General features: G+C 42.8%; 1 protein-coding gene across 1 annotated transcript in view; it reads right to left on the bottom strand.

The window, feature by feature from the left end:
• Positions 1-26,379, bottom strand: part of SARS1 (seryl-tRNA synthetase 1) — a 75,613-nt gene that overhangs the window by 34,345 nt on the left and 14,889 nt on the right. The window contains exons 3-7 of the mRNA XM_069238876.1: positions 19,885-19,965; positions 17,807-17,965; positions 9,605-9,748; positions 8,972-9,127; positions 378-599 (exon numbers count right to left, since the gene is read on the bottom strand). Coding sequence (XP_069094977.1) covers positions 378-599; positions 8,972-9,127; positions 9,605-9,748; positions 17,807-17,965; positions 19,885-19,965 — 762 coding nt within the window. The remainder of the gene's footprint in view (positions 1-377; positions 600-8,971; positions 9,128-9,604; positions 9,749-17,806; positions 17,966-19,884; positions 19,966-26,379) is intronic.

Here is a 26,379-nt window from a genome sequence, read left to right as displayed (position 1 = left end):
CAGCATAAAAATATAAAGCATACAAGGTTCCTCACTTGGGTACTCTTGATTTCAACATCCTTCCCTTAAAGTACCCCCTACTCCGTCATCCTGCTTCCTCCATTTGGACAGATGCAAAAGAGAGGCTACTCACAGAACACAACACTTTTCTGTCTAGTCGGATATAAACATTTTGGGGAAGATCATTCAATTTGCAAAGCTCCTGCCTCATTCTTGTTTCCTCATTTTCTCTCCCCTGCCCTGTTGTACTTCTTTGAGATGACATAAGGTACTTTAAATTTACAAATATAACATAAGTGACTTTATCATAAAGAACATTCTGCTTTTCCACATACCAGAAGCATCCCGAGATACTAGATCGAATTGGCTCCCCTTACCTTTTCAAACTGATGCACCCGGAAGATGCCTCTGGTGTCTCGGCCATGAGAACCGACCTCCTGGCGGAAACAAGTTGAAATACCAGCATAGCGAATGGGCAGGTCCTCTGGTTTCAGCCACTCGTCTCGGTGCAGGGCTGCAATTGGCTGCTCTGAAGTTGCAATCAGGTATTTTTCATCAACTGAACTGTCCTCTGATTTCTCACTACCTTTTCCAATCACCTGTAAGACACAGGGAAAAGGAACTGGTTCAGGACAAGATGCAACTAAAGTTACTTGAATAAAATCTTTGGACAAGCTAAAGTAAATCAGAAATCAAAATGCAAGACTATTTTTTAAAGCAGACCGTAAAATAAAGAGCACCTCGGATTTAGACCACATTATCACTGTATTTATTATATTTAAAGTATTTGTAAATAACACAATTACCAGCAGGTGTCCAGGAGCTAAGAAATAACATTCAGTAAACCTAGGCTCGCAGTAACAGTAGCCTAATCAGTGAAGATTCCCTATCACATATTCATGGAGATACACAAATCATCTAAGAGATCCAAAGCAGCTGCAAAATCAGCTTAAAAGTTAGGAGACTGGCCCTTGTAATCAATGGGGCACACATCAGGTAAAGTGGACCATTTGCATTCCACAAGTGCACTTCCTACACAGTATTTCTCAGTGGGTTGTGTATGGATTACAGTCCAGTTGGATTTATAATTTGAATTGGCACACTGATTAGTTCTTGTGCCTGGAGGTTAAATATCCGACCCCTGCGATTGGCGCAGGGGATGAGGGATTCCCCAGAGAACATATCATACTGTCATGCTCATCTAAGCATAAGCACAGAGTCCTAGGCCTGTCCCGTACTATGTGAGGTCTTGGCCTAACCTGTCAGTTGGAGGGGCGCAGCAAGGGTACCCTTGAAGTGGAATGAGTACTACTGTCTCTGTCCAGGGAATAGCATAGGAAGAGGGGGGTGGGAGTATACCATGTTTTTGAAATTGATAGTTTGCCCACACCATTTTTATGTGTCACTAAGAGTGCAACTTACATACCTCTCGTCTGTAAGGATCTACTGTTATGTGAATGTGCAGAACCTTGTGCTGACATTCTGCCTGTAAGTCAGGTGCGTATGCTGGTTGCATGGAGCACAGGTACAGCCGTAGAACTCTGTGCATGAGCTAGTTAAAGTAATAAAGCCAGAAGGTCCATTTTAGATGCACTTTGGCACAGCACAAGAAGGAATTGCCTTCACTGCTGTGGCTGGATGGCTGGGATCCAGACACTGAAGAGAGGGGGATGGAGACAGAGCTACTGTTAGAAATTCCACAAGGTCTTGTTAGCAAGGGGCTGCTGATTAGTTCCAATCACTACTATTTGGTAGATTGTTGAGGTGAGGGGCCAAATTCCAGTTTCTGTTGTGCCTGGTGAGGAAAAGTTCAGGTCAGGCCGGCCCATTTGTCTTTCTGATTACTGTATCAGAGAGGCTAATGACAGTAAGGTACATAATCCAAACATGTTGATGTGCCTGTGTTGTGGGTGATTCAGTTTGGAGCCAGCCCCTGTGCTACCAGCTGTGGGAAGCATCACTCTAAGAAAGATGCCTGAAAGAAGAACTGTTCCAAAACGGTTCTGCAGTATGAGACAGTGGTTCCAAACCTCGTCATAAAATGTGTGAAAAAAGCAGGACCCAAAACCAACTCATGCTCCTCCAGTTCCAAGTCCTTGATGTCCAAGGAAGGGAGTGCCCCTGGTGGAACTGCTGTGTGAGTGCTGCTGGTGTCTGCCTGACAGCCAGTCTCCCGGACACAAGGGGGCATCACCTGAGGTCTGCACTTTCTGTTTCAGGAGCTGAGACTGTCGAGTGACTAGAATCCTGCCTGTTGAGAGAATGAAGGAGTCTGCTAGTATTGAAGAAGGAGAGAGGCTGTACGGAAACAGATGCCCAGGGGTATCCGGCGGGAGAAACAGCCAGAGAAAGATGACTGTCCCAGAGAGCAAAACCAGGGAAGACCAGGGAAGACCCATGCTGTGAGAGGGTCACCTGGCTCTGTGCTATTTCTGCGTGAACTACATCAAGACTTTGCAAAGACAAGCACTACAATGTAATTTGGCAACCTGTAATGGGTCTGAGAAATAGTGCTGCTGATGTTAGAGAAGATCTGCATTGCTGCTGAAGATGAAGCAACTGCCAACCAAGCAGTGCTGCCACACAGGACCTGCTTCACTGTTTCAAAAAGAGGTAGCTGCTGAGGCTCGTGATGAGAGAAGTTGCAGCTGTGAATAGTGGGGACGTGAGCCTTGCCCGCTGTTCAACTAGATCTGCCATAACAATCAAGTAAGTAAAATAGAGCTTAGCCTGCAAACGGAAAAAGCACTGAACATTCAAAATGGAATCTGGTACTAGTACTTAAGCCTTTTCATAAATGACCCAGTTAATGTTGAACTTAGATGTTCATCTAACTAGCGGGGTAAATAGAAGGGATCTCCACCCATGCCTAATTAATGCCCATGCCTACAAAAGTCTGAGGGAAAGGTACATATTCAAGATCTCCTAGACTGGGGAGAGGGTACAAAGAGTTGATGTACCACTCTGTTGGGATTGTAGCTTAGATTACGACCATGTAACTGAAATTCCTTTTGAACTGTGAAGTATGAGCTCAGTTGCAATACAAATTCAATATACAACTCATGTGGCCATAATAAGGCCATGGTCATATGATTATTTTAACTGATGAACTAGAGCATGTCCCCCAATGGACAACAAAGGAAGTTTTGAAATGGAATGAAACAACTTCAACAAAAAGGATCTGCCCATCCTCTTAGAATTGATATATATCTGCATGTAGCACCAAATCACACCTAGAAGTCGGCAAAGTGTAATGAGTACCTGTGATGCTAACACAGCTGCATCCTCTCCACTCGAGCGCCTAAAACCACCTTTGATATACGAGGTAATGCAGTTTGGGACTAGGCATCAGACCTATTTCCATCAGCAGATGACTATAAAGGTTGCATTATAGGTGACTTAGAAGCAACAAGTGTTTGCAATATACCTGTCAATGAGTCAGATATGCAGTCACAACCTCTAATGGATTTCTCCATCACTATAAGAATAAAGCACAGTACGGTATATAAAATGTGCACTGCCATGGAAAATGACTCCTGTTCTCTCATACAGATATTATTTTGCTCTCCCCATCACAATGGGGATGCCGATGGGTCAGTATCCAAATTCATGATATGCTCCAAATGAAGTTGAGTGCTATTAAGAAACACCTTTTTCCCATATTAAGAAGGGACATCTGTGTGTTGAAAACTTTTCTTTATTTTCAGATAAAATGTAATCTTCTATAATGATCGAATTCAAGGACAAGGAAATTCTAGACTGCTGTACTTACTCACATATTAAAAGCATAAAACCAGCTCTTTCAGTTTTAACTCACTCAAGTGATATTACTTGTATTAGCATCAAGAGGCACCTGGTTCTCAGAAGTCTCTATTGGGGAAAGCTCTGTGTAGGTGGATAAGTTTGTTTTAAGCATACTAACTGGCAGTGTTCAAATTTAAAGCTTGAATAGTAGTTAAAGGGAATTTTGATTTCAGTCTTTTTTCCTTTTGTCTATGGCAGTTGCTCTTAATTTCCTTATAACAATTTCAATCTATGAGGTGATCAATATTCATAATACCAGTTTGCTGAGTACATATATATGTCCAAGTGAATGCTACGCAAAACTGTATAATAGCAAAAGAGATAATTTGGTTAGCCCAGTAATCACCAGATCCCAAAAAAACATAAACTGCCTTATATAGGATGAGGAAGGAACATGTTTATCCAAGGGCAGTAAACAAGGCTTTAATTTTATACAGTGAACTGAACGAAAGGAGAATGATCCCAAGATGTCTGCTGTAGTTATGCAGGACACCGCAAAATGAAAAAAAAAAAACAGCAAACAGCAGAGTGATGGCAGGATCATTCAAACCCTAAACACCCTGGCTAAGCTCAACTCTAACTTCTCTTCAGGTGACCTCATTATAACAGGCTGTGTCTCACAAATAGAGAGAATCCGCGTTGGAGTTAGAGTGCAGCCACAGTGGGTGACACCTTCGCTCCTTAGTGCGGGCCACATGCACACTGCCATTCTCTCAACAGCTTTGCTGCATGTGAGATTCCAGATATTAGAAAAGCACTAGTCACGCAGTGAGCCAAGGCCCTTTCATTTCATGTTTCAGAGTGAGGTGTAGGAGTGCCATTTAATTAAAGAATATTACCTCTAATGTCCCCACACACCTGAATTCTTTGACAGCAGACATCACTGCACATGTTACTACCACAATCTCCAGAGTTTGTTATCAGATACACACATACTGTTAGAAAGATGATCTCTAGTTGGCAGTGCTTTTCACCCTGTCCAAGTAGGGACCCTCACTCTAGTCAGGGCAAGGGAGTCACACAGCTCAGAAAACCCCTGCTCACCCCAGTGGCAGCTTGGCACGAGTAGCAAGGCTTATCTCAGAGGCAATCTGTAAAGTATTTGTACACATACACCCACAGTAACATGGTGAAAGCACTACACACTAGTTTAGAAAATATCCAATATTTATCTTAGCAAAACAAGACCAAAACGACAAAAATGCAACATAAACAAGTAAAGATCCAAATTTTGACAGATTAAATCTAGTATAGTGCTTAGAAACAAATTAGCTCCAACGGGGGCTATCACAGCACCTCAGAGTAATTCCCAACAATCCAATGCCACTCACAAAGGAGTGCGGGCCAGTCACTGAGTCCCACGGACCCCAGGTGTAGTACCTTGGAAAAAGATGAGGAAACAAAGACGTTGCCGAGTCGGGGAGGTGAGGCGTTGGTTCCTGACTGGTAGGCAGGAGAGGTGAGGCGTTGGTTCCTAATGTTTGCAGGGGAGGAGATGTGGAGTTGGTGGCAAGGCGTCTGTTCCTTAAGACAAGGTAGGGTTGATGAATCCAGCAGGGCAAGATGTGAAGCATCGACTTTGCGGTGGCGCGATCACACCACAGGCCCACAGGTGCTGCGGCAGAATCAGAATCGGTGTCATGGATGTCGGTGACACCGCACTCGGGACCCACGATGTGGGGGAACTTCAGAGGTGCTGCAGGTCTCGGTTGTTGCACTCAACTGGGACCATAAATCCGGTGCAGGCAGTGGCGCTGGTAACAAAGTAACTGTGCTTAGTTTGTTCGTGGTTGCACCAAAGCTTACTTCCAAGGGCCCAGGGACTGGATTTGGCATTGCTTAGTAAGTCAGGACTCTCAGCAAGACAGCCCAGGTGCTGGCAGATGAGGTCTTTGATGCCCCTGAGACTTCTTAACAGGAGGCAAGCTCAGTCCAAGTCCTTGGATAACTTGTGGAAGCAGGATGTAGAAAGCAAAGTCCAGTCCTTTCACTTCTAGGACAAAAGCAGCATGCCAGCACAACAAAGTAACAGGCAGAGTTGCAGTCCCTCCTACAGCATCCAGCTCTTCTTCCTGGCAGAAGGTGCTCAGTCCGAAAGGATTCTCACTTTGTGGGGTCAGAGGTCCAGTACTTATACCCATTCCTACCTTTGAAGTAGGCAAACTCCAAAGTAAAGTCTTTGTAGTGCACAAGACCATGCCTTTCCTGCCCTGGTCTCAGACACACTCCAGAGGGCTGGAGACTGTTGTGAAAGGACAGGCACAGCCCTATTCAGGTGCACGTGTCAGCTCCTCTCACCACTCTAGCCCAGGAAGAGCCATCAAGATATGCAGGGCACACCTCAGTTCCCTTTGTGTGACTGTCTAGAGCAGAGGTCTTCAATCTGTGGGGTGCGACCCCCCGAGGGGGCAGTGGAGTCCTGGGCATGGGGCGCACATTGCCCCAGCCTCATTTCGTCCCATTGTTAAAATGCTTCAGCTGAACTTTGGTTCACTGAGCCTCCTGTGAAACGAAGCCCGCACAGACAGCTAGAGACACCTTTGTGCCAGGGGGCCTGCTTCCTGAATTAAATGTGCGCTACGAGTTAATCTGCACATGTGAAGGAAGCTTTGGTGCCGGTACTGGCTTTACTTGACCTAACCATGTGAACCTTTGTGATGATAAACATTTATTCTTTTTGAGTGGTGTTGCAAAGAGTTAACAACTGCGCTGTGAAGTGTGTTTTTAATTGTAATTGTATTTACATAGTGATTACTTCACCTAGAGCTGTTGAAGAGACAGCTATTTAAAATGTTTTTATTGCATATGCTCTGCTTTTACTTACATATGGAAGCACCGTTTTACCTGAAACCGTTTTTGTAGTTGCCTATCTTATACTGTGTGTAATGCAAGTATAAAATAATGCCTTCAATATTCACAGTGCTTTCTGTCACAGGCTGTGACCTTGTGGCACTAAAAATACACGTCACTATTCTCCACTGCATCGATACATCTCTGCCTCTGATCACATTTTCCTGAGAAATTTCAAACTCAACTGAGAAAAAGAGGTAGACACCAACAGATCCCTCCTTACCCTTACAATAGAACTGAAACCTACTAAAAACTATCTTTCCTACCCACATTAATATTCATGCCATACACAAATTTCTAGCCCTCTAAATTTGTATTGATCAGGTCACATTTTCTTTTCTTTCAAAATCCTTAACTAAATCCACCCTCTGCATGCTAAACCGATGACAGAAATGGTAAAACCTAGACACATTGAACATACTGACAACAAGCACTGGCAAAGTCAACATGTCTGGCTTTAACGTGCTATAATGCATGCAAACAAAGGCACGGAGAAATGAGAAAAGGCCATTTGTGCCCATCACTGAGCAACATATCTATTTTTTTGATTGTGTCTGAGCCCTGTTTTTTCATGGGCGAGCTTGAAGCTGGTAGTGCTGCTGTTTTTTTGGTAAATAAGTTTGAATTGCTGCTGCTGCTTTTATAATAAAATATAGGGCAATGGCATTCGGAGGCAGAGAAAGTGGCGAGCTACACAGAGACACTGCACAAGTAGTACGAGCTCATTTGACCCTGCTTGTATCTGCATGTGTTAGCAAATGAAAGTGAAACCCATTTGATTTGCCAATGCTTTCCACTGAAGATCTAGACATACATGTTACCAACGCAAATGCTAATAATAGGGTATTCCTAGTTTTTTGCCCAGAGGGCAGCATTTTCTGCCATTCAAAATTACTGCTTACTAATAATAGGGACATGGCTCCACCTACTGGAAGACATCAAAACATGCATACACTTTAGCTAGCAAAAACAGTATGGGCCGACCTCAACAACAATTTAAGTTTTCCCCCCACCAGAGTGTTCCTCACTTATGAGAAGGATATTTGGAACAGTTCAACATACTTGTATTATATGTATGGGAAACATGGGGTGCAAGCGGCCAACAGAAATGGTTTTAACAGCAGAATACTAAATAGGTGCTTCTATTACTGAAATATTCTAGAATAGTGGTTCTCAACCTGTGGTCCGCAGACGCCCAGGGGTCTGTGACATATTACCAGGGGTCCACAGGCCCGGGCCAACAGGAAGGCACTTCTCCAACTGGGGCCTCTGACAAACACATGGATTTTATATACGTCTTACTTCCTTTCCAGCAGTTCTAAAAGCACTGCAACCTTCCTTGTACATCCAGCGGCTTTCAGGCAAAAATAAAAGCATTAAGATAACTCTAGTGATTAATGTACTTGCTGGAGAGAGATGGGAGTTTTGTGTAGTGGCAGTTTTGACTCAGGCGTATCACAGATGGTTAATATGCCTGTTGCAAAGGACGTGTATCATGCAAAGAACAGTATTTCATGTTTATGTACACCCTGAAGAACACAGATCCCTCCCTCTCTGGGATATTTAGTAGCTTCTCCCACTGGTACAACCCCCCCCACCCCCCCAAGACATAGTCGTGATATAACTTCAGGTGAGGTTACATTAAACCTTTTCTTTAGTCCGAAAGATAGAACGACTAGGAAAACATATTAAGAAAGAAATGTTTTTAAACGTGAATAAGACTATTTAAGAACGAAGGAAAGTGTTTCATGATACACTGGCCTACCTGAACAAAAGTTAATGGGACTGTAATGCTAAAAGTAATACATGCTAGCTATTAAAGCAGTAATCTTTCAAAAATTGCCTAAATGCTAAGCCTGTCAACAGGAATGCACTCCAACAGTGGTTCCTTTATTGGTGGAAGCATACATTTATAACCCTATAAAAGTTTGTCCACAGAATGATTTGCCTAGAAGAGTAACACCCCAGCCTGGAAGACGGTCCGTAGTAAATAAAATGAAAGCAACAAAAACTGACAAACAGATCAACCGATGCAAATTCTTTCAGCATGTTACCAAGATCAGAACTGGGTATGCACCTATCCTCCTCCCTACAGGACCCCTAAGGCAGTGTTAAAACAACATAGAGAATTAGCTCAGTGGTAGGATTTTATCTGCAGCATTGGTAGGTGATTCATAGGCGGGTGCATAGTAAATATTCTGCCCCTGGCAAATGAAAGAAAGTTTTGGAAGCCGAGTGGTCTGAATAAATCATTGTCATTTTGTTTTTACCAACACATTTGCCTTTCCATAGAAGGTCCTGTTTTCCCTTTTCATACCTTATACAGTTCCTCATCAAACTGGCTGAGCTGCGCGACCTCCTGCATCACTTCCTTTCTCATGAAGAAAGGAGTGTAGATCGGGGTATAACCCTTGCTGCCCAGAGTCTGCAGAGCATAATTTATTAAGGCCTGCTCCAAGAAAACCAGGACACCCTGCAAGACAAGAAAAGAGGAACTATCAGACTAAAACATTACCAGCAAACAGCAAAATGATCTCTTAGAATAAACTGCATTCTCTCAACAGTAAACTGTTCTAAATTGTAGCTTGGGGGCAGGGCAAAAAAATCCAATGATATTTTCATAACAGTTAAAACATTTAGGAGCATGCCCGCTGAATACGACAGGACTTAAGTAAATGGCAATACATTTTTTCAAACTAGTGTATGCCGGGAAATACATACTGCTTATTATTAATAGTCAATGGTGAAGCGAAAGCATCAAACTTTGTGGGGTGTTCTTGTGACTCAAAACAAAAGCCTTCATGGTTTCCATGTGATGCCACATCCACAAGTCAGTTAAAAGATATGCTGCTGTTTGCTTCACACTGCTGAATTCATTAAAGGATCAAAGGCGAGATACTGGGAGAAGGCTGGGACAGCATTTGTCTTGGGCCTAGGGAAACCCACTCACCTTCAGGAAGTAGCCTCGACTCCCGGCCACAATAGCTCCTTTTTCTCCTTCATAACCATCAACCATTACCACAAGGTCAACATGAGAGTACTTCTTACGCACGCTGCAATCACCCCAGGTCCTCTCCACCCTGTTATCGTTATCCTATACGCAGAAGACAAAATGGAATGAAAAAGACAGGAATATGGCATAAAGAGTTCTGCCCTTGTATCTTCACGCTTACTGGAAACCATAAAATTAAAATATAATCAGATGCATTTCCAGCACTATATATTATGATATTCGTATCAGTTGCACAACAGCTTTTCAACAATCGAGCAATGCAGTCATCTAATATCAGATCATTTTAAGGACTATGAGCATATTAAGTGCAAAAACGTACTCTAATATGCTTCCCAGTGAAAACACTCTAGCCAGTGAGGCATCTTTGCAAAATAATGTTATCTAAAGTTTCTGAACAATAAAACACACATTACTCTTCCTGATCATAGCATACAAAGAGGGAAAAATATTGTTTAGAACACAAGGATGGTGGTGACAAATGTGGAAAATCACACTAAAGCTCAAGCAATGTATGGACAGCGGAATGCCTCTGGCTGTCAACAGTAAGATGTACTGAGGTATAATGTTACGGTTTAAGACAGGGAACATAAAAATGACCAAGTGAGTCCATGAACAATCAACAGATCATGGCAGAAAATCAAAATAATAAAGCCTCCCCCACCCCCACCCCCACCCCCACCCCCACCCCCACCAGTAAGCAGTGGATAGCCTGTAGGAGTTGGCGTTGCTTGAAAAGGTGCCCTGAGCACTGCTTGGCCAGCATTAGCTTATTGACATGCTAGAACATCTTCTCGATACTGTTTAGTATATGTATGTGGTGTAGACAAAGTAGCAGCTTTACACATGTCCTCTGGGAGTAATAGGTAACTGTGTTTTGGCTTTGACATAGCAAGTTTTAACACATTTGACTATCCTTCTGGCTATGCCATTTTTTGATATTGGGTTACCTCTATGAGGCATTGAAAATGCTGCAAAAAGTTGTTTGGATTTCCTAAACTGTTTGGTTCTGTCAATGTAATACATAAGAGCCCTTTTAACATTTAGTGTGTGAAGAGCTCCCTCTGCAACTGAGTCTGGCTGTGGGAAAAAGACAGGTAACTCAATTGATTGACTAACTGGAATGGTAAAACTACTTTTAGAAGGAACTTTGGGTTTGTTCGAAGAACTACCCTATCTCTCTGTAACTAGAACAATAGTTCTTCTAAAGTTAGAACCTGGAGTTCACTTACACGTCTTAGGGAAGTGATAGCTATTAGAAAAGCCACCTTCCATGAGAGAAAGGACAGGTATGCACATGGCTCAAAGGGTGGACCCATGAGCCTAGTAAAAGCAACATTAAGGCACTGCGGGACACCCTGGATGAAATGACTCGAGGCCTTTCATGAAGGTTTTGATAACTGGGATATTAGCAAAGATATATGTTGTCTGTTTTGGAGGTAAGCAGCTATAGCTGCCAAATGGAGACGAATAGATGAGTATGCTAAGTTTGCCTTTTGCAAATGCAGCAGATAACAATGTCTTGAATTGAGGCTTTGAGTGGGTCAATGCGTTTAGGTTGTCAGTAGCATACAAAACATTACCATTTTGCTGCAAAACACTGTCTAGTTGTAGGTTTACATGCCCCCCTAAGAATTTCCATACATTCTGAGGGAAGATTCAAATAACCAAACTCTATGACTAGGAACCATATCGCAAGATTATTTTGGGGTCTGTATGTCTGATCTGACCTTGACTTTGAGTGAGAAGGTTTGGCCTGATGATGAGTTTCTCATGACGAACTAGAGACAGATCCAAGAGTGTTGTAAACCAAGGTTGACGAGCCCATGTTGGAAGTACAAGGATCATTGTGAGTGAGGTTTGTCTCAGTTTGCGAACTACAGACGGAATGAGTGGGAGAGGGTGGAAAAGCATAAGCAAATATCCCTGACCAATCCATCCAAAGAGCATTGCCCTTGGGCTGAGGGTGTGGGTATCGTGACGCGATGCTTTAGCATTTTGAATTTTTTGTGGTCACGAAGAGCTTTATTTGTGGTGTTCCCCACCTTTGAAAGTACTGGTGAAGGACTTACTTATAGGTGGATTTCCATTCTCGGACTTGTTGCTTCATCCTGCTGAGGTGGTCTGAAAGCTGGTTGTCCATGCCTGGTAGAAACTCTGCCACTAAGTGAAAGCAATGGTGAATTGCCCATTTCCAGATTGTCTGAGCAAGAAGGGACAATTCAGATGAACGTGTCCCTCCCTGTTTCTGCAGGTAATACATGGCTGTCATGTTGTCTGTACGGACTAGAACCACTTTGTGGGAGAGTTGTGGTAGAAAGGCTTTGACTGCTAGGAAGACTGCCTGTAACTCCAGGAAGTTGATGTGAGAAGCGTGCTGAATGAGAATCACATATACCTTGTATTGTGAAGTTATTGAGGTGAGCTCCACATACTGTCTGTGATGCATCTGTAGTGAGAGTGGTTTGTGGCACAGGGACCTGAAAGAGCCATCCCTTGGAGAGGTCGGTGGGATTCCACCATTGCAGAGGGAAGAGCGAAATCTGGCGGTCCAAAAACACTAGATCTTGGAGATGATCTTGTGACTGAGACCACTGGCAATACAGAGACTGCTGTAAGGGACGCATGTGTAGTCTGGCATGGGGAACAATGGCAATGCAGGATGCCATCATTCCCTAGTAGCTGCATCATTAATCTCACTGTGACCAGGGGTGTGGAATTTAATAAAATATCTACTTGGCCATGGGACAGGCTGCGTCTTAAATCTACTTGTCCTGTAAAAGAAATCTACTTGGCCCTTTGGTGCCATGTAGAGCGGTGACAAATTATGGCAGCAATCGCATTATGTAAGAGCTGTAATAATGGCCCTCTGTTTATGCCAGGGCTACTACTATAGTAGGGCTTGAATACTTGCAATTTCAATCCCCACTACAGAAATTCCCTAATTTTGCCACCTTTCCGCAGATCTACATCCTGGGGCTGGAGGAAGCAGTAAGCAATAATTCTAGGGTTGGAATGCCTGTGAGTCTGCAAACCTACTAACCTGCATGTTTTAAGGATTTTCACCAGTTCTTCTCTAATCTCTTCCCATAATGAGAAAGGTTGGAAATTTACTCCTGGAAATGGAAGAAGTAGATGTCCTTCCACGGTTGGGGCAAAAGTGGTTGGAGGGAAAGAGAGCTTTCAAACACTCAATAGATTTTCCAACGAGCAAATCTGCACATGTATATTTTCTTGGGCTAAAATACAGTTCACAAATATTTTCTAGGAGTACGATTTCCTGGTCTACTTCTGTACGCACTTATGAATTCATGAAAGCCACTAATTCAAAGACGTATACCATGGGTGCACTTTTGTGACTTTCTTTAACAATTGGGTCCCTAATTAGGTCTGGGGTTAACAAAGATATTTTGTTTTTATTAAACTTCTATTTTTCTCACTATCGGCTGGCTTTACTGTGAGTGATCACATTCTGCTCTCCCATAAGGAGCATATTGGCACACAAAGTAGTTGTGTTCAGTGCCAGGAACTACTGTGGCAATCAGTGGTGTAACAAAACTGGAGTTCCCTCCCTTTACCCCCCCCAGACTCACTCAGGGCAGGTGCTGTTTTGAGGGGTGGCTGCAGGGCCTTTGTTATGCCACTGGTGGCAATGTGCGCTTTGAGATAAAAAAACTTTTTTTTCTTCCTTTCTGCCAATGTTTGTTACAATGGTGAAGGCTTGGCAGCTCCTACAACAATAAAGTGTTACAAAAGCCATGTCAAAACAAGACATGCATTGACAAAACCAAAAATCTCACATCGGTTGGCTTTTCCAGTGCTTGTTTATTTTCATGCTTCCCATAATCTTGTTGAAAACGGTTACAGTGATTTTCCATTAGGAATATTTTTATTATAAATATCAACATGCATGAACACGCTGGCATTGTTGGATGGTCCCGGCTTTGATGAGCCAGTCATCCAAGTAGGGAAAGACATGGATGTGTTGTCGTCTGAGGTATGCTATGACTACTGCTAGACATTTTGTGAAGACTTTGGGGGCGGTTGTGACCCCGAATGGTAAGACCTTGAACTGATAAGGTTTTCCTGCAATGACAAATCAGAGGTATTTGCGGTGTGCTAGATGGATGGCAATGTGAAAGTATGCGTCCTTCAGATCTAAAGCTTTCGTGAAGTCGCCTTGTTGGAATGACATCTTGAAGAGTGACCATATGGAAATGCTCTGAGAGAATATACAGGTTGAGCGGCCTGAGTTCTAGTATAGGTCTTAATGACACATCCTTCTTTGGTATGTGGAGGTATAAGGAACATACTCCTAACCATTGCTGTGAGAAGGGAACTGGCTTTATGGCCCCTTTGAGAAGAAGGGATTGTACCTTTTCTTATAAAAGAGTAAGATAGACTTGTGAGAGTTTGTGAAATCGAGGGGGAATGTTTGGTGGAATGAAAGTGAGCTGTGGTGATATTGAACCGTTGTGGGTGGAAATTAACTAGTCTTCCCTCTACTGGAGAAGTGGGAATCAGTGGAAGCTGTAAGTAGTCACTGGCATGTGGTGGAGGTAGATATTCTGGAGATAAATATTCTAGAGATGGATGCCTTTACCCTACCTTTATTGTTTGCACCTCTGTAGGAACCTCTATTATAGAAATGGGTGCCTTGCTTGCTTTGAGAGGTGGAAGATTCAGTAGAGGATGGTTTGAATCCTGCCTTGAATTGTGGGTGACGAAAATTATCCCTTTGTGGTATGGCGAGTAGGGCCTCATAGCCTTTGACGTCCGAGGCCTTCTTGATTTTCTTCATGGTGTTGTCGACCTCATGATCAAACATGTGTTCCCTGTTGAAAAGCATGTTAAGAACTGCCTGCTGAATTTCTAGCTTGAAGGCTGAGCATCTCAGCCAAGCATGTCTTCTGATAATAATGCTGGTATTAATACCTTGTGCTGACCTATCTGTGGCATCAGCTGCACACCTGATGGAGTTGTTGGAAATGGTTTGACCCTCAGAAACTACCTCCTGTTCCCTTTTATGATGTTCCTCTGGGAGATACTGAAGATCCTCCATTTCGTCCAAGTGGGCCCTGTCGTATCGTGCCAAAGTGCCTGGGAATTGGCAATACGCCAATGAATGGCAGCTTTTGCAGCCACATTTTCCCCTGCAGCATCCAGTTTTTTTGTTCTGCTTATAAGGGGAAGGTGCATTTCCGGCTGTTAGCACGTTTCCATTCTGTGCTGACGACTACTGAGTCAGGAGAGACTTGTGAACAAATAAATATAGGGTCTGTGGGTGCTGCCTTATATTTTTTATCTACCCCTGGGGTGATAACTCTTGACCTAACAGGTTCTTTAAAAATGTCGGCAGCATGTCTAAGCATGCCTGGTAGTTTTTTTTTTATGGAGTTAGTGAGTGTATGAAAGAGGGAATCCTCTTCAATAGGGTCAGTGTGCATTTGTACTTAGTGATATGCAGCTGCCCGTGATCTGACCCGCTGATATGAAGTTGAGTCCTAAGGAGGTGATGGGCGTACAGGATATAGATCAGGGTCATTTTGTAAAATGGGATCTGGATTGTATGAATCCCATGGGTCAATATCCTGTGGCATGTCCCCCAAATAATCTCCTTGAGGTGGAGGTGAACCTTCTGGAGAAAATTGTGGTTCAGAAATAGGTGAAGAGGATTGAGGAGGTGGTGGAGGGGTAGAACAAAGCACAGGAGAGTGTGGAGGAGAAGGCTGGTGTTGAATTGGAGCCTTGTCCTTGGAGACCTTTTTAGGTGGAGGAACAGTGTCCAAGGCCTCTTGAAAAGTACATTTTCTCTTGATTGAATCGGGGAATGGGGTGGAACAATTATTCTTCCTGTTCCTTTTTGGCTATGGAGCTGGCGCTGACAAGTGTTCATTAAGTCTAGAATGGGATTCACTGGTGAGGCTGCTTCCAATGAGTGACTGGAGACTTTGGAAGGCTAAATCTTCAGTTCTGAAGTTTTCAGAGTAGAAACCTTGTGTCGAACCGAAGTTGTCAGCTCTGCAGCCGAAGTGGAAGGCTTCTTGGTTGGCACCGAAATGCTTGAATCGAAGGGTCGACTCGAGGCGTGTGGGATGCTGGCAAGCTGGAGGTTGATGCCAAAAATGACTTAGTCTTGGCAATTTTCAGTGCCGAGTCGGAAGGCGGGGCATCGAAAGGTGTCTTTTGGATCGTACTATGGCCTGAAAGCAGTGGTGGTCCAACGACCCGCTTGTGAGTCTTCTTTGAAGTCTTTGTATGGGGGGTGGGGCTGATGTACTCACAGGTTATGCTGAGGCGAGAGGCTGGCTTTCTATGTCGGTTCGGACATCTGACTCCAAATCTTCTATGGAGAAGGTCTCCCCCTGTTCAATCTCTTCCTGGGCGTCCTCTTCCCCAAAAATACCAGGAGTGTCGTCTGGTGTCTTCGAAGCCATCTCCAACTGACCCAGAGGGTCTTTTTGGATCGGAAAGACCGACAGGCGTCGCAGTTTTCTTCTTTCTGGTCCACGGAGAGGCACAAGTTAAACATCAGGTGTTGGTCGATTTGTGGGAATTTTGAATGACATCAAGGACAAAAAAGAAATGGAGTTTGTTCCATCAGCACTGCATGTCCTGACACTACGTGGAGGAGTAGGCCCGAGATGGGTGCAGACACCTCGAAGAGCGATTAGTCAAGTCCCAACGCAGAAATTCAGATCGACGTTAGATAGAAAAAAACTTGATCGAATTACAATACCGTCACTAAAAGAAAAAGATTTTCTTCCGATTTGGGGTGGGGGCAAATTACAGACATACAGAGACAGTTTTCTGCTTCCATTTAAATGACAGGCCCAAATATTGATAGAAACTTCCTTCACCAGTCTCTGCTGGTACCTAGTTGTGTGACGTTCGTATCTTGGTCTTATCTGGATTAATCTTAAGTCTACAGGTCACTGAACAAGCTTCCAAGTGGCCGAGGTTGTGCTGTAAACCTACAAGCGTTCTATGCATTAGTATTATGTTGTCTGTTTTGGTGTATATAACGTCTTATTGCTTTCAAATTCTTCATCTGCAAAATTCAGCCCCAAAATGATTGTACAACGACATTAGATTTTACATATAATGGGAGGAGCTCTGAAGGTCGTCTTTAGACCTCGCTAATTATAGTGGGGTGAAGCAGGGATCCAATGTGCATGTTCTATGTTGATTTGGGTATACATTAACATGGACGTTTAACAGTATTTTGGCCCATCCCTCTGCCCACTACTTTACAAATAATTGGTTGTTCTCCCCTCTCAAATTATGTCCAACGTCCTGGACCAATTAATTTGACATAATCCTTGTTTCTTATATTTAACAAGATTTTATATCGCTGCCTATCCTTGTTTATCTCAGCCTTATCAAAGTAACTACATTTCGATAGGTATCTCAAACTGGTCGATTCTCTAAAGAAGATTCCTTAGGGAAAATGTATCATGGTTAAGCCCGATTTACATATATAGGTCTTGGTCAGCCTATTTTAAATGCATATAATTATTCCACATAATTAGTGTGCTTAGAAATTAGAATTGATGAGTAGTCTCTGTATCTTAACCAAGAGTTTGAACTTGCTGCTACCAGGCTCATTATTTATTTACGATCAAATGTGGTTACAAAAGTTGTAATACTTTTAGTAAGAAAAAGTGAGGCTTGCCTTTTAAGTGGACAACTATGCTAATTGATTTTTTACAAAGTATAACTGCAGCAGCGCCAAAGTATGTGTGGTATTCCTTGATCTGTTGTTTCCTTCTCACTGTCTGTTCCACCCCTCACTCTGTTGTATTTCTATCTGTCCGGTATGCTTTAAGCCCACAGACCTCCTAATCGCCTCCTTACTGCTTATGTCCTACGAACAGAAGCACAGTAAGAAATATGTCATACTCCTGGTCTCCTTAATTAGGAATCTGGAAGGAAAGTTCATAAACACAGGTGAAAGTCAGCCTGGCGTTGAAAACCATGTCAATTCTTTCAGGGACAAAAGGTTAAACTTAGCTAGTACTCACTGGAACATTAAAAAGTGGGAAGAAAGTGTAAGAGGGCGAGGAGGAATGACATTTCTCTCACCTAAGAAAACACATCCAACTTTGAACACATTTGAGAAAGTGCAATTCAGCTACTCACCTCATCATTGCTAATGGGCACGGAGGGATGGAGAAGGTTTCCAATCTCGCGCAGATTTTCAAATCTATCAGCTTCCAATTTTATCCTCTCTGCATTACCCTTCTCAATGGCCTCATCTATGAGAACACGCAGCCTCTTAATTTGCGTTACTGTAAGACCCTGCAACAAATCAAATAATTAACTTTTACACCAGAATTAGTTTAAAGGAGGACAAGAACTCTGCTGATCAGAGGACTTGCACAGAACACATGCACAAGAGGCCTGGATCAGAGATTACAATTAAGTCCCCATGTAAGCACATTATCAACAAAGGCATACACCCAAGATCTGTTGATAACCTCCAACTGCCTCTATCCTTTCAAAATCCTCTGCCAGGCACGAGGTAAAAAGCCAGGTTATCTGGAACGTTTGACTGTCACATGCACAATAGAGGCCAATGCTTTCTAAGAGGGCTTTAAATGGCAATTTCGTTTTACTTGTCTGGGTGCCTGTTAGCTGGGGGAAACCCAATTTTGATTGCAAACAGGGTATTGCGCATACCACAAGTATGCACTGCACATTCAGCCAAAGTCATAGAGACTGATGATCTAGGACGGCCACCAAAAACAAGGTCTTCTTTCTTGGTGCTCAAATTCCCACCTTATAGTCAAAATGTCCTGCTTCCCAGAAGGAAGAAGAACAGGGCCATAATTTATAAGTGGCTGAGAGGAAAATGCCTTATACAAGGGGGTAGGAAAAAGGGAGGGGTCAGCATAAGTTCTGCCCCAAAACTACCGCATGGAAACAGAGATGAAGAGATTCCTCTCCATAAATCCTATGTGAGCTATTCTCCATTGTTAGTCTACTGGCAAGGAGAGAGAGATTTTCATTTCTAATAGGCAAGTGGGAACGGGAAGAAGGATGGCTTCCTACAATACACAGACTAAAAGCGACAGGAGTGAGGAAAAGAAACTGAAAGAAACTATCTGCTTCAGGAAAGCTGGATGCATGACCCTGATCAGGAATTGCGTGAGAAAACGAAAAAAGATGGTTATACTTAAACCAGAGTCTTACTAATGAATTATGTAGAAAGTACCTGGACAGAGCAGAAATGAGAGAGCATATATTCTTTGGAACTAGGTAGTACTACATGCACACAGGACACTGTGTAATGATTCTGATGGACACATCCACTAATTATTCACCAATTAAATAGCCTGCACATATCTTTCACAAATCTGAATAGTTTCTTGAGTGTGAGCGACAACAGTGGGCAATTACAAAGACTCATCTAGCAACTATACCTAAACAAAAAACCATAGTGCTGTTATAAACAGATTTGCAAGCAATAATCTTGGTTTCATCTCTTCTATGTGTCATTTACGCTAACTAAATTGAAAAGATGAACATTGAAAATGTTCCACTGCTGAATTTGACTAGATTTCACATAATGTGTCCATGAAAAAGCAGGTGGGATGAACTCTAAATACACAAACGTTTTTTACAGACATCCAAAGTTGGATCAAACTTTTCAGTCCTAAGTCTTTGGTTAAATTGTGCTTCTATGGAAATACAAATGTGAGCCAAGGTAAAACGTAAAAAAAAAAAAAACAAAAAAAAAAAAAAAAAAAAAGATTTTAAGAAGTGTATATAACAAAATGCAAAATTTACAGGAATCTCGAATCATTTGTGCATTAATTATATGATGGAGGATCACCACCCAACATGGTGAATGCATTTCCCTGCCTTTCTCTTTGAATGTTCCTTATTTTGCCACAAACTTCTTCCAATATATTCATAAAGTATTAAATCTGGTTAGCTTAAAGAATGGGATAGGAGAAAACAGGCAACTCTTTAAACTGATATTTCCAAGAGTCGTTGCTATCCAAATTAAAGTCAAATGCTGATGGTGCAGTCACAAAATCCAACTTTAATAGTCAATTCAACTTATTTATTTATTAATTCTTTCAAGCTTACACCAGAAAGCGGGTTGCAAATTTTAGGTGCAAGTGACAGAAACAATGCACAACAAATTATAAAAATGGCAAGTAAAGCAAGCCAAACAGTGAACAGTCACGGTGCATTCAAGTAAGACTTACAGCAAGGATCTCTGCAGTAAGGTCATCAAGGTTTTGTGCATTTTCTGGGATGGTCTCGTCATCCCCAGCGGGTTCTTTTTTCTAAATCATAACATACAAAATAAGTATTATACCAAAAAAAGATGAGGTGGAATCTACCTAGGAAAAAAAAAGGTTAAGCGGTGTAGCCAATGTTAAACAATTTTGACAAAATAAAAAAATAAAAAAATGAGCACATGAATTCTCCAATATAAAAACGTCCACACAATACTATGCGTTTTGACAGGGCTCACTTCCATGGTCTTATTTTGTAGCACTGTAAATATTTCACTCAGTGACTCATCCTGACAATAAAACGATGCTAGTGTTGAAAAAATTCCCATTGATGATACATGTCAAAATTCTTGGTGTGGGTCATCCAAGTAAAGGCATATATATCATAGAGAAACATTTAATTGGTGGTGTGGTTCATGCTCTTCAGAGCCTGGGTTCAATTGGTGGTGTGGTTCATGCTCTTCAGAGCCTGGGTTCACTAAACCTATGTGATATGTTATTTTTAAAATGAGCCAAGCTTACATGAGGAGGAAATTCGTAACCGTGTATACGTTTAAAGGCCTACTTTTATTTTCTAAGCCCAATATTAGTCATATGTCAAGTGGTAAACAATTTAATAGTTGGCACCCTAATGGAGTTGGCACTCCAAATGCGCCCCTGTTTAATGTGGGTGAGATTGCCAGTTGCGTATCTTGAGTGCCTGTTAGACAGATGTTAGTTGATCTTTGTTTTTTTAGCTCTTCCCCAAAACTGTGCATATGCTGTCACCTAAGAGGCAGTTTGCTTACTTACAGAGAGGGGACATAAAAGCCGTCTATTGCTTACTATTGGTTTGTTTCATTGTCTCTCATTTGCTTTCTTTTCATTAGTTGGCGCTTCCTGCATTAATTTCTACTATCTTTGTCCCTCACCTGGAGCATGACCCCAGCACTTGTGTCCTTCCACTGCTTCCTTATTGGGCTCCACTTTTTACTTTCTGTCCCGGCACTCACCTAGTGTGCATGGCTTTTCCAGCAGTTTCTCTTGTGTGCTTGTCACCCATGTTAGCAATCTCCCTTTTGCATTCTCCCACCTGACCCACTGTCCATGCTGTTGTTTTCCATCCAGCCCCTGGTCATGTTGGTTTTCTCCTTCCACCCTCCAACTACTCTCTCTCAGTGTGTTACACCCTCATTATGCAATAAACGAAACAGAAAAAAGCACAAAAAAACGGCTAGCGATTGCTGCGCCATACCACTTTCTTTCTGCCACACCCTCCTTCCCTGTTGCCCCATACACCCCCTCATGTGTTCTCCCTCTGTTCTACCAAACTCACCCCCACAAATAAAAAATAAAAAATGCTATGACATGGCCAGTGCTGGCCATGTCACACATACACACAGTCAGGCCTGGAGAGTGGCCTGTCTGCCTGCAGTAAACAAAGCAAACCCATGTAAGGAGATATGGTCTCCCTGCTACTCTTCTCGAGCTGTCAGAGCTCCCCAAACAAATGTGTATGTACACTGAAGCTGCCTCTGCCAGCAAGGCCACCTCACAGACTGCCAATTTCGTAGGTCCAAAACGAGTGGTGTTTAGGCCCATGCAAGGGCGCAGGGCTCCGCCTGGTGTTCACCCCCCACCGCACATGGGGGCGGGATGAGGAGGTGTAGGATAGAAGAGAGGACAGAAAGGAGGGCAGAAGATAAAGCACAGAAATGAGAAAAACCATGAAATTCTGAAGGAATGAAAAAACAAGATCGTCAGCGCTACAGACTCATGAACTTTTGAATGCTAAAGCATCAAAATGAAGAAAAAGTGAGACAGATTGGAAGAGACACTTTTTCAATGAGAACGAATGAATGAGAACGAATGAATGAGAACGTTATAGATGAAAAAGAATTGCATAAATCTCATCTATGGAAGACAAAAACTTTCCTACTGACTGAATTCTAAGGAACTTTAGAATTGCCAGATTTGTTCTACTAAATTGAAAAGATCCACGTCTGAGAGAAGTCTACCGTTTAAACCTAGACCTAAGATATTTTGGAAGTATTGTGAGAATAAGCCAGTAAGTCTTCATTTCATGCAGACAAAGCCACTGATAAAATTGCCTAAAATAAGAAAAAGTTTCATTAATAGAAACAGTCTCTTCCCTGGAGGCACAGTTTTGCAAAACTTGGGACCAGATGTCCTAGGAGTACATTTTCAAAATCTGGTTGCACTGTCCTTTTGCCATTCTATGTACTAATAAAGTGTGTCGCAAAGTCACCATTTGTCAGGTGAGGGCGGGGGGGCACAGAACAACTTGCCTAATGAATGTTAATTAGACAGGTTGAGATCTGCAACTACCTGTGATTGGCTACAACAACGGGGATGGTGGCCTGCAAGGAAACAGCAGACCACCATTCCTTTACTTGCATTCCAAAATGTATTTATTTTTCCTGAAGGAGCCCAGGCTCAATAAAAGGAACCTGTGTCACTTAAAAAAAAGAAAAGAAAATCTATTTAGGGACACCGGTGCGGGGGCTGGGTGGGTTGACAGGCAGTGGGACCCTGGACCACTGGCTACTTCCCCTCAGACTGTGACATTTTGAATAGACCCATGGGACCTCTTCTCCGATATGAATGAATCAGTTACCACCGCTTTTAAAATAACTGATCAGTGGTTTGCAACTGGAATTGAGGTAGCTATCCGTTGATACATTGCATACCAAATAGCAAACATTTGGAAGGAACTCCCCCTTTATGTACGTTCCAAATTGTGATACCATTTGAGTCACAAAAACGAATTTATGAGTTGTACAAATGCATTTTACAAGTTAAAGGTTCTTCCATTTGAAAAAGGCATTTTGCGGACACAACCTCAGTGATTTTGAAAAGTTGAAACTACAAAATCCTTCCATATGTCTGTCTTTTGCGGTCTTACTTAAGAGTTTGGCTGAGTGGGGCATCCCCAGTAAAGTGGTGGATGTCCCAGGTTTTGGGTCAAAGCCATTAGTATCACAAGAACAGCTTTGTAAATTTTCTGTTGGCTAATTAAATTTGACATAACAGTAATACTGTCTTTTGGGACTGCAATGGGCCTCTGCATGGCTCTGGCGAATAAGCACACTTGCTCCAGACTGCCTTAGCAGCATGTCTGTAGTTTTCAAATTTTCACCTCAGCACACGGCAAAGAATGTGCTCATTTACATATTTTATGAAACCCTGAGTAGTTGCTCTATGGTCTATAGGTATAGGCCAAGTGTATGCCTCATTTAGTGGAGAGGAATGGAGGTGGTGGTAGCAAATGACAGTAGTAAACGGAACAGGCCTTTTCAGGTCTGGCATTAGCAAGAACTTATGATTTTACTAAGATTATGTGTGCAACAAAATGAGTTACTTACCTGTAAATACAGTTGTCCAGTTTCGGTATCTTTCCTAGATTTTCATGCTTAAATCATTCCCCACAATCGAAGCGGGACTCCCACAGTAATATAAAATAGCAGTAGAGATACATTTTATGTATCAACCAATGTTAAAATGCATTCACTTTCACAGCTTATTCACATTATTTGAAAAGACTCAAAGTCCAGCCAATCAGGTGACAGCACCCTTTGAAACCCTTACCAGAGAAGCTCCAGTCTCTCAGATTTTCCAACACAACAGATCTTCTCTGAAAACTGTATAGTGGCAGAGATCCTTTGTGCAATGATTGCTTGTCTCGACTGTCCATACGCAATCAAAAGTTGATCAGTTTTATGAAACTGTCTGGTACGGTGTAGGGAAAACTCAAGATATCTCTTAATGTCTAGTGCAGGTAGAGATTGTTCTACTGGAGCGGACGGTTTTGGGAAAAACATTTGTAAAATGATAGGCTCATTAAGGTGAAATTGCGTGATGGAAATACATTTTGGATTAGTCCTTAGAATAACTCCATTGTCCCTGAACTGGAAAAAAAAGGAACCTGGGTCGGAAATGCCCGAATCTCACTCACTCTTCTTGCACCAATAGCCTTGCTACTTTCCAGGTAAGGAATTTCAGATCTGCCTTGTGAATCTGTTCAAATGATGGTTTGACGAGTTGGGAGAGAACAACGTTAAGATGCCATTACTTGGTCTGGGAATAAAAAGGTGTGGACTCCGACAGCAGGAGGAGCTCTGAAAACCAGAACTGTCTGGGCCACCTGTGAACAATCAGGACCAGGAGGTACCTCCCCGCTTTCATTTTGTTGAGAACTCTAGGTTTTATGGGGAAAAAGAGGGGGGTGGGGTGGTCAGGGGCAGAGAAGCGTACCTATATATCCCGGACCTTATCAAAAAAGTGTTCCTCCATGATCCTGGGAGTGGGTGCTGACTGGTGTAGAGCAGGCATTTGCTGTTCTCGTTTGTAGCGAAAAAGTCTATTTCTGGTTTGCCCCAAAGATGTTGTTTAATTCCTTCTGGTTCAGTTGCCATTCGTGGCAGCTCTGAAAGGATCTGCTGAGATTGTCCACCAACGGATTGTTTGCCCCTGCTAAATGCTCTGCCTTCAGAGTGATGTTGTGTGTTGTCAGCCGGTGCCATAAGTCCTGCGCTTTCAGGGAGAGTCAGCGATCTTTTACCTTCGTGTTTGTTTATATAGTGCATGCTAGTTGAGTCTTTATGCACCAGCACTGAAGATCCTTGTATGCAAGGTAAAAAAGCCGAGTGAGACATATCACCTTGAGCTCCAGGCGGTTTACATGCATGGGCCTCTGAAAGGTAGATAATTTTCCCTTAATCTGTAGGTCCTGGCGATGTTTTCCCCAACCTTCCAGAGAGGCGTCTGTTGAAAAGGTGAAGTTGGTACTAAGGGCAGAAACGTGAGACCCCTGGAGACGCGAGGAGTGTGAGACCACCATCTCAGAGCCTGTTGTCTGTTTCCACTGGAATTGTAGCTCCTCTTGCAAAGGTCTTCAGCCGTGCTAAGAGAACAAGATTTATTGCAGATGACATCATCCCTAACAAGAACTTGTACAGACGTACTGAACCTGACTTTTCTCTGGCGAGATATTGAGGGGGCGAGATATTGAGGGCCAGTTGAGTCCATTTTTGCTGTCTTTCTCGGAAAAGAAACTAATTGTCCTTCTCGGTATCTAGAGTGGCACATAGAAACATTATGTTTTGCTGTGAAACACTAGAGGACTTCTGAAAGTTTCATGTAAGTGCCAATTTGTGAAACAGTACAATGCAATCCTGTGTTGCCCTGGATGTTTGCGTAGGTGTTTGCGTAGGTGTTTGCGCTTTCACCAGCTAGTCGCTCAGGTAGGGGAATACCTGGTGTCTCCGCTCTCTGGGGATGGCTGTAACTGGGGCCACGCATTTAGTGAAAATGTGGGGAGCTGATTTGATGACGAAAGGAAGGACTTTGAACTGGTAATGGGTGCCACCTACGGTGAAGTGAAGGTATTTGCGATGTGAGGTGTATAGGAATGTGGAAATATGCATCCTGCATATTGGGAGTCATCATTTAATCCCCATGGTTCAGAAGAAGCAGGATGTCTGTTAGAATGACCATGCCGAAGACTGCTTCCTCAAAAATGTGTAAGCTTTCTGAGGTCCAGAATGGGTCTCCACTCTGATTTCTTTCTGACAAGGAAAAAAATGAGAGTAGAAACCTGTGACCTTCTGGTTAAAAGGTTTTTGTTCGATAGTCTCCGTGGCAAGCATGACAAGAGCTTCTTTCCGCAGTAAGAGAAGATGAGGGGGGTGCACACCTTTTGGTGGCATGTTTGGCAGTCATTGTATAAATTCCAGGGTATGACTACAGGTGACACGGTCTAGTACCCACTTGTCTGTAGTTATTTGCTGACATTGGTGAAGATAGTTCAGGATGTTTGCACCCAGGGGTTGAGATAATGCAATGGCAGGTGGCACCTGGTCGAGGTCACTGTTTACGGGGAGCATCCGAGGACTGGTTGGGCTGCTCATGTCGTGCATGCCGCTTTCAGTAGGCCGCTGATGGTGGTAGATGGTACTGCTGTTGGTAGGTGGCCTATACTGTGATTAAAAGGGTTGGTATTGATGGAAACTTTGGTAAACCCCTCTGTAAGTAGAGAAAACTCTACTGTGTGCTCCTCGAAAGGGAAATTTACAGAACTGTAGAGTGCCCAATGATTTTGCAGTGTCTGTATCAGTTTTGATGGCCAGTAAGGCATCATCCATGTGTTTCCCAAATAGTGTCTCTCCATCGTATGCCATGTTGAGCATTTTCAATTGCACTTCTGGCCTGAACGATGTAGATCTTAGCCAGACTTGCCTCCGTAAACATCTACTTCTGCCAGCTGTCTGAAGCCAGTGGAAGCAATATCCATCACACAGTTGATTATTTCAGAAGATATGCCTTCCCCTTCTTGTAATATTTTATGTACTTCCTGTCTTCAGGCGCTAGATTCATCAGAGCTCCGATGTCTTACCACATCTGCTTATCATAACGGCCTAATGAATTGGCCGCATGAACTGTAATAGCAGACATAGTGGAGAA

This window comes from Pleurodeles waltl, chromosome 6 (genome assembly GCF_031143425.1).
Source record: "Pleurodeles waltl isolate 20211129_DDA chromosome 6, aPleWal1.hap1.20221129, whole genome shotgun sequence".
In the NCBI taxonomy this organism is placed as follows: Eukaryota; Metazoa; Chordata; class Amphibia; order Caudata; family Salamandridae; genus Pleurodeles; species Pleurodeles waltl.
Note: the sequence above shows the minus strand (reverse complement) of the source record. Positions and strands in the feature narration are given on the sequence as shown.